This window comes from Melospiza melodia, chromosome 1 (assembly GCF_035770615.1).
Source record: "Melospiza melodia melodia isolate bMelMel2 chromosome 1, bMelMel2.pri, whole genome shotgun sequence".
Classification (NCBI taxonomy): Eukaryota; Metazoa; Chordata; class Aves; order Passeriformes; family Passerellidae; genus Melospiza; species Melospiza melodia.
Window position 1 is genome coordinate 5,334,564 of NC_086194.1, and position 7,598 is coordinate 5,342,161.

General features: G+C 44.6%; 1 protein-coding gene across 1 annotated transcript in view; it reads right to left on the minus strand.

Annotated features, from left to right (window-relative positions):
• Nucleotides 1-3,092, minus strand: part of XIRP1 (xin actin binding repeat containing 1) — a 37,442-nt gene extending 34,350 nt beyond the window's left edge. The window contains exons 1-3 of the mRNA XM_063177234.1: nt 2,941-3,092; nt 1,334-1,482; nt 31-85 (exon numbers count right to left, since the gene is read on the minus strand). Coding sequence (XP_063033304.1) covers nt 31-85; nt 1,334-1,464 — 186 coding nt within the window. The 5' untranslated portion in view covers nt 1,465-1,482; nt 2,941-3,092. The remainder of the gene's footprint in view (nt 1-30; nt 86-1,333; nt 1,483-2,940) is intronic.
• Between the last annotated feature and the right edge of the window lie 4,506 nt (nt 3,093-7,598).

Below are 7,598 nucleotides of genomic sequence, written 5' to 3' on the forward strand. Positions count from 1 at the left end.
CTGTGTTGTGAGGAGAGTCTTGACTCTCACCTTGGGATGTTCTTGCTTGGTCATGCTTTTTTCACCGTTCAGGATGCGCTGGTACCTGCAGGGAAGACAGGAGATGGCACCTGAGTCCCTTTGCAGCCTGAATTTATTTTTGCACATTGTGGACAGGCTTGTTCTGCCTTCCCCTGCCCTCTGGAAAATATCAAAGCCAACAGATCCCAAAGGGAAGTTTGAAGAGAGACAGAGAGGTGAGAAATCTCCCAGACAGGACTGGTTTTAGCTCGGGGCTGTGCTGCCAGAGCCGTTGTGAGCTCTCTCCTCCCAAGCTCCTTGCAGAAGTGTCCCTGGAGCATCCATGTCCCCACTGGTGGGGGATCTGTAGGGGGTTTACATTGCCTGAATGAGGTGTATTATTGCACTTTGCTGATTTATAGCTTGGAGATGAAGTCAGGCTTTCCAGGAGGTCGATTTATTCAGCTTTAACCTCATGTAAAGGGATTTATCAAGTCAGTACCTGACCTATTATAACACCAGTGGTGAGTGAGACCTTTGCAGAATAAACCTCCTTCCTTCTCTTCCGTGCTCTGGGGAATGCACTCTCAGCTTTCTCTAAAGACCCTGTCAGAGAGATGGCTATTTGCAGTGGAAATGAACCAATTTTGGGATATTTGGAACTAAACTGTCCCATGGGGAAGTTCAAGAGACAGATTTGACAGCTGCTCTGCCACTCTTACATGGAGGGAGATGTACTTCGGGTTCTGTTCCTAATCTTGTCTCACGCTTGGCAGAGCTTTGGTCTGATCTCAGTTATGGGTTGTAACAAGAACAGAAATCAGCCCTTAAGAGGCTTGGGCTGAAATGTGATTCTCCCTGGAGCTTTTTGGTAAGAGACAGTTGAGAGAAAGCAGGAGGGGATGCAGTGCCCATACCCCTCTCTCCTCCCCATCAGCTCATCTCTCCAGCATTTGCTCCTTTCCCCTGTGGCACCTCACAAACTACCAAGATTAAAAACTTAAATTGTCCACCTGGGAATGCTCCAGTCCTCGGGGTCAAGGGCAAATTCCTCTGTGTCATTTTATTTAGTGAAGATTGCTGAGTGTGTCTGGGTTTTAAATCAGGATTTGTCTTCTATGACACAATAATGCACTGGAAATACAGAACAGAGAGGAGCCCTCGTGACAGAAAACACACAGCTCTCACTTGAACCTGGCAATTTGGGGTGCTGTGCTTGGGAAAGGTCTGAGTGAGATTTGTTTGTTACAGAGGTGGAGAGGGAAAGGAGAATTCAGATCTGGAGCCCCTCAGATTTGAGGTGAACTTCACCCACAGGTTAAACAGCACCCACCTGGCCACCAGCTCTGAGACAGACACAGCTTTCCTCAGGAGAACTGCCCTGAGCTCTGGGTTGCTCCTTGGAGAAGGGCACAGGGAAGGGAAGGACTGGGCTGGCCTTAGCAGCCTCTCAGCTTTTTCCATGTTTTCTGTCTGCTGGCACTGGAACAAGAGAGCAAAGGTTGTGGTGCTGGATGGGAGGGCTCAGGGAAAAGAGGCCAAAAATTGGTGAGTCCATCTCCACTCAGGGCATCAGCAAAGGGCTGTGGAACAAATGCTGCCTTCACTCCATCTGCATCTTCATCTGCAAACCTCATCACTGAAATGCACTTTTGAAAAACAAAATGGGGTTAAAGCAGACACAAATTAAATTAAATCACACTTAATGCAGGGAATTGGTCTTTTCTACTCTGTCTACCACTTATCTCATTCTCTTAGATCCCCAAGTTCATCTCTATGACAGTGAGAGATGTGAAGGAAGAAAAGACGTGAAGAAAATTAGCTTTAAATAATTTAAAAGTTGCTTAAGATAATTTGCATATGCATCTTCAGTTAAATTTTTCTGATGTTTCCAGTGTCACACAGACCTGAACCAGCTCTGGATTCAGACAGTTACTGGAGATTTAAGTACCCCTTGGCCTCTTCTTCCAACAATGTTCTTGTTTTCCAGACTTCAAAAATGTGCAGCAGAAGTCTCAGGCATTGTATTTGCAGTGACTGATCTGACACTTGGAAGTACATTAGGTCATCTGGGGTTCATTTTCTGAATGTAGACACAGCTCTGGGGACCTACAAGTTATATGTAATTGCTTTTTAATTACTGACACAGACATTTGAACTACAGGATTATTAAGTACTTGTATTTACATTTTGAAAGTATTTGTTATAAAAGCCACGTTGCTTGCAAAAAAAATTTTTCATCAGCAATTTTCACGGCTCTGGCCTGAATATTATTTATTCAGTGTCCAGTCATTGTCCACCCATGTTTGGGTGTCTACTTCCAGATGCACCCAAAAGGGACAGATTTTTTGGGGGATAAGAATGTAATTCAGCTACTTGTGAATATCTGCTTCCATTCCCATGCCTGTTAAGACATCTGAAATAAAGATCAGAGGGAGGGAAATACGTCTCTCACTAGTTGCTTTAAAAATTCCTTTTCCTTTTTTTTTCTTTTTTTTCTTTTTTTTTGTTTTTGTTTTGTTTTTGTTTTTGGGTTTTTTGGTTTTGTATTTTTTGGTTTTTTTTTTTTTTGTTTTCCCATGGTCATTCCCCATGGTGTTAGAGAAGAGACAGATCTGTCAGATCACAGGCTCCCACCTCCCATAGTTAAAGGGTTATTTCCCATTTTTGTGGCGGTGTCTAACATTGAACAATTCCAGGTTAAGGGCCCACCAGGGATTTACTTTGTGGCAAAATGAGCCTGTTAGGGAGAATTATTCCCTATCCCTCCTTTCCCTTAAATACAGGCAGCAGATGAAAATACCCTTCTCAGCCCACCCTGCACAGTTCCCACAGCCAGCACAGCACCCCCTCAATTGCTAAGGGTTTACAGGATTTTTCTGATATTAATTCATTCCATCTCCTGTGATCGGGGAGGGGTTTTTGTGTAAAATCACTTACATGCTAGAGCTGTTCCCTCTGCCTGAGATCTGCCATTTGATATTCTCCTTGGGGCTCTCCAGCACCACGCTGCTGCCTCCTTCCTCTCCCCCTCCTGAGCACGAGAGGAGGCAAAGTCCCTTGGCAGAGCTGCAATTAAATATTAAAAGCTGATGTGCAAATGGGGATGGTGTTGAATTGGAGAGCTGACACTGAGGAGCAGAGGAGATGAAGCCTCCTCCCTCCTCCTGTCAGCTTTTTGCCAATTATTGAGGTCTCATTCCTCCCCTAAAATCACCAGGTAAGCTCAGACCTGGCTGGGCACCCACAGCCCAAAGCTGGAGTCTGATTTAGGTGGGAAGGTGCTGGACTCTGTGTTCCCACCTTGCCTCAGAGTGAGCCACACTGAAATAAGGGGATTTTTTAAATGGATGTTTCTGGCACAGGTCACACACCCACACTCCAAACCAGAGAATGTTCTCAGTTCAATTTGTAGTCCCCTGGGCTTGTGGCTTTGCTGGGGAGGCTCTGCAGGAGCTGCAGGAGAGGGTTTCTCTCTGGGTTGTTGAACACACTGCTCCTCCTGGCAAAAATGAAAGGCAGGCCGGGGTCCAGATGAAATGAATTGAAATAATTCACCATCAGTGGAAACAAAGGGCAGGACTGTCTGAGGAGATTTGATTTAGCCAAAGTTTAAGTCTGATTAAAGTCAGAGTCTGGCAAAAGTAGCCTCCTCTTCCTCTCAAAAAGCTCTGTGGCACAAAAAGAGCTGATTTTCACTGGGTTACTGCAAAGTTCTCCCTGGGATTTATTCTGCTCACACGAGAAAGTTGATCAAGCAGCAAAGCCAATGCACAAATAAGAGCAAATCACTGTGTTGCTTTATAATGAACAAGAAAAGCTACATTTGACATCAAAAGCTGGAAAATAATTTACCCAGAAATGACTAAGTTAAGCAAGAAACCTTTGAGATGGGAAGCCAGTGAGTCAGGGCAAGGCAGAGATCTGGATAAACAACTGGAGTGTCCCTGTCATTGCTGTAGGAAATAATAGCTTGCACTTCTCCATCTGCTCTAATTCAGCTCTTACTGGAACAAACCTCCTTACTGAGCTTTTATTTCAGCATCTGAAACAACTGAGAAGCACTAATGGTTTCAATTCTCTGTCCTGTGGGTAGAAACAAGTTTGGTTCCACATGGTGGACTCTGGTCGTGGTGTCAGTGCTGTTCCTTTCAGCAGTGCCTGAGACCAGCCTGGAGCTCAGCCCTGGCTTTGTGCAAGCCCAGGTTTGTGCCAGGCATTCTCCCAGGGTTTCCCTGAACTGATGGGCAATTTTTCTTGGAGGATTGTGCAGGATGCCCAGCATGGTAATGGGAAAATTCCAGTGACTCTGGCAGCTGCTGCATTATCAAGAGACAAACCTGATGGAGGATGGAAGGATTTTAATTTTGCGGGCAACCCAAAGCTCTGAAGCTGGGATGCATCCTTGATAGTTATTTATTTTAGTGGATGAGGATTTGGCTGCCAGAATGAAACAATGAGCACTTCAGTCCTTCCAATAGTGAGTAATAGAGGCTGCTAAAAGCCTCATGAATTATTTTGGGGACTACTGCTCTCCAGCTCCTCTCTCCATAAAAGGCCTGCATGAAACAATTCCCTGCACAGCTCTGAGGCACCCTCACGAGATAAAGTGTGTTTTGGAGCTGTTTTTGCCAGGATTACAGAGCCCCAGGCTGATTCCTCAGCTACTGTCTCTGCTGGGAGCTTTGCTCATCCCACAGAGATTTCAGCCTTCATCATTAGTGGTGCTCTGGGTTTGCTCTGCTGGCAAGGATCTTTGGGAAGATGGGAAGGAATTCTTGATACTGAGATGTTACTAGGAAGAGGGGCCTGAATCCCACTGAATTGCCTCCAGGTAGCAAATCAAGGCCATGGGGGAATAGTTAGAGGGTGGAGGGATGGATGCACCAGCCCCCAAAACAACTTTTCTTCCAACAGCCAAGGAAGGGAAAGAATCACTCTTGAAGACTCCTGGGGTTTGTGTCTTGCCTTGTGAGAAGTTGAGAGAGATTCTCCAGTACATTCTCCACATTGAAGAAACTGGAAGCTTTGCTGGGATGTGATTTTTGAGCTTCAGCAGTTCCCCCAGGTGGAGGACAAGGGGTAGGGAGGTGCTGTGAGGATCATTCAGCACCTCTGTGCACCCCAAATTCTCTTTCCAGCAACCCTTGGCATAACTGGGACACAGATTGTGTTCTGGCTGCTCTGCTCCTGTTCTCCAAGGGAAGCAAACAGTTCAACACTGCCTTTCCAGGTGTCCTTAACTCTAATTAAAAACTGGTGGCTGAGATAGAAAGAGCAGCCAACCTCAAATACCTCCTCTGTTTACTGCAGAAAGGTGGGAACCACCACGCTACTTCTGTGTGTCTCTATCCTGATGACACCTGGACAGAAAAGACAGCTGAGAGGTTTTAAGAATCCAAGCTTCCTTTTCTCTGCTCTAATGACAAAACAGCCAAATCCCACCCTTTTCCTTCAGACAATGAGGGTTTCCCTGCAGAATATGAGAAGGGTGATAAAAGTCCTCCAGGTGCTTCCACAGGCAGCAGATGATGCCACTTCCATGCTCCTCCTTTGGATCACACCTTTACCTGTTAGAACCACCCACCCTTCCTTGTCCTGTGGTTGCATCCCAGGACTTTTCCAGGGTAGGGTCTGGAGTTTTATTCCAGGCACTCTGAGGCCTCACTGCCTGCCCAGGACATCTCCTCACCACTACACTAAGAAGAGCAAACTCTGCTTTTTGGTTTTGCGTAAAAGCCAAAATGAGGGATGCAGGACTCCAGGCTGCTCTTCCAAATGCAGTTTATTACATCTCAGATGTTACAGCAGTCCAGGGTTATGGGTGACAGAGCTGTGCCCACAGCTGTCAGCTCCAGCTGCAGGCAGGCCTGGACACCCTTTGGTTTGGTTACAATGCATTCTAGACTTTTCTTTGCTGAGCATCTTCATACAGAAGAACCAATCTATCATCGCAGACATCTTTTTATGAAAACCCTTTCTTAGGATTTTTTTCTTCCTGAAAAGCTGAGAGGCTCCAGGAACAAAATGTAAACAATGGTTATCTGCTGCTGTGGAATGCAACAGGTGCATCTGTGATTTCTCTCGTGTGGATGTTTGGATTTATTGACCAGTCACGGCGGAGCTGGCTCTCTGTCTCTGTCTGAGCCAGCTGCCTTTGTTACCATTCTTTTCCTTTCTATTCTTAGCTTAGCTAGCCTTCTGAGATAAAGCTTTTCCTTCTATTCTTTTAGTATAGTTATAATGTAATATATATATCATAAAATAGTAAATTAAGCCTTCTGAAATATGGAGTCAAATCTACGTCTCTTCCCTCATCCTGAAAACCCCTGTGAACACTGTCACAATCTATACCTTAACTATTATCCATAGCCTATCATAAGTACTATAATTACCATATTCATGTTACTATTCTCCAATCACTAAAAGTTAGTACATTACAGTTTAGGCTAGAAGTTGTTTTTCAGTTTTCTTGCAGTGAAAAATTCTGAGACCTTTTTTCTACTTGAAACATTGTCAGAATTGTTTGCCTGTGCTCTCTTTCTGCTTGGTAAAAACATCTTCTCGTTTGGGATGGGTTTATCTTTTGCTCTAAGTCCTAAAAACCCCTTCTAACTAACACACCCTTTGCCTCCTTGGTTATCCAGTGAAACTGGCTCAGCAATTCAAAACTTCAATATCAAATATCAATATCAAAAAACTTCAATATCAAAAATTCCATATCAAAACTTGCTTCCATCTCTATTCCTTCATCAGACTCTACATTCAAAAATCTTTCTGCCAAGCACACATATCTGTGAGACTTTCGTGTCAAACTTTCATCCTTCCCAACAGTTTTGTTTGCTGTAGTCAGATTCTCTGTGGGGAGCATCCAGGCTGGAAGGGGAGGTTTGGTGCCTCATTCCCTGCTGGAGGGCTAAGCTCTGGACACGGACATGGACATGGACAGGGCTGGGCAGTGCTGCCTGCATCTCACCTGGGGCAGACACAGGGAGCAGAGGCAGCTCACAGGGAACTTTGAACTGGGAGCTGCTAATGGTTAACACAGACAACTATTTCTAGCTCTGTCAAACACACTGACCTAAGCCCACAAGAGATTTGTGCTGACCAGACAGGGACAGCAGTTTACATAATCACCTCTACTTTTTTTTTTTTTTTTTGTTTCTTTTTTTTTGTTTCTTTTTTTTTTTTTTTTTTTTTTACTTTTTTCCCCTTAATTGTATAATGTTGTTTTGATAGCTGTATTCCCACTAAAAACCTGTGTGTTCCTTTCTTTCCTCCCCATGTGCCCAGCTTTGCTGCACAGATTTGTACTCTGTTTTTCTGAGGGGTGGGGAGAGTGAGCAAGAATGAGAGAATAAATCAGTTTGGGTGTGAATAGGGATCTGCTATTTGTTACAAACAGATTGATGCATAAATGGTTTTCTGAAAAATACTGATGGTGATATTCGTTTCCTCCAGATCTGATCCCCAACCAAGGAATTCACAGCAAACTAACTACAAGCAGTTGAGGGAAGAACCAGATTTTGCACTCCTTCCAGCACATTCTCCACATTTTTTGGGGGTGAGGAGAGCCATTTGCCTGTGTGGCCTCAGGG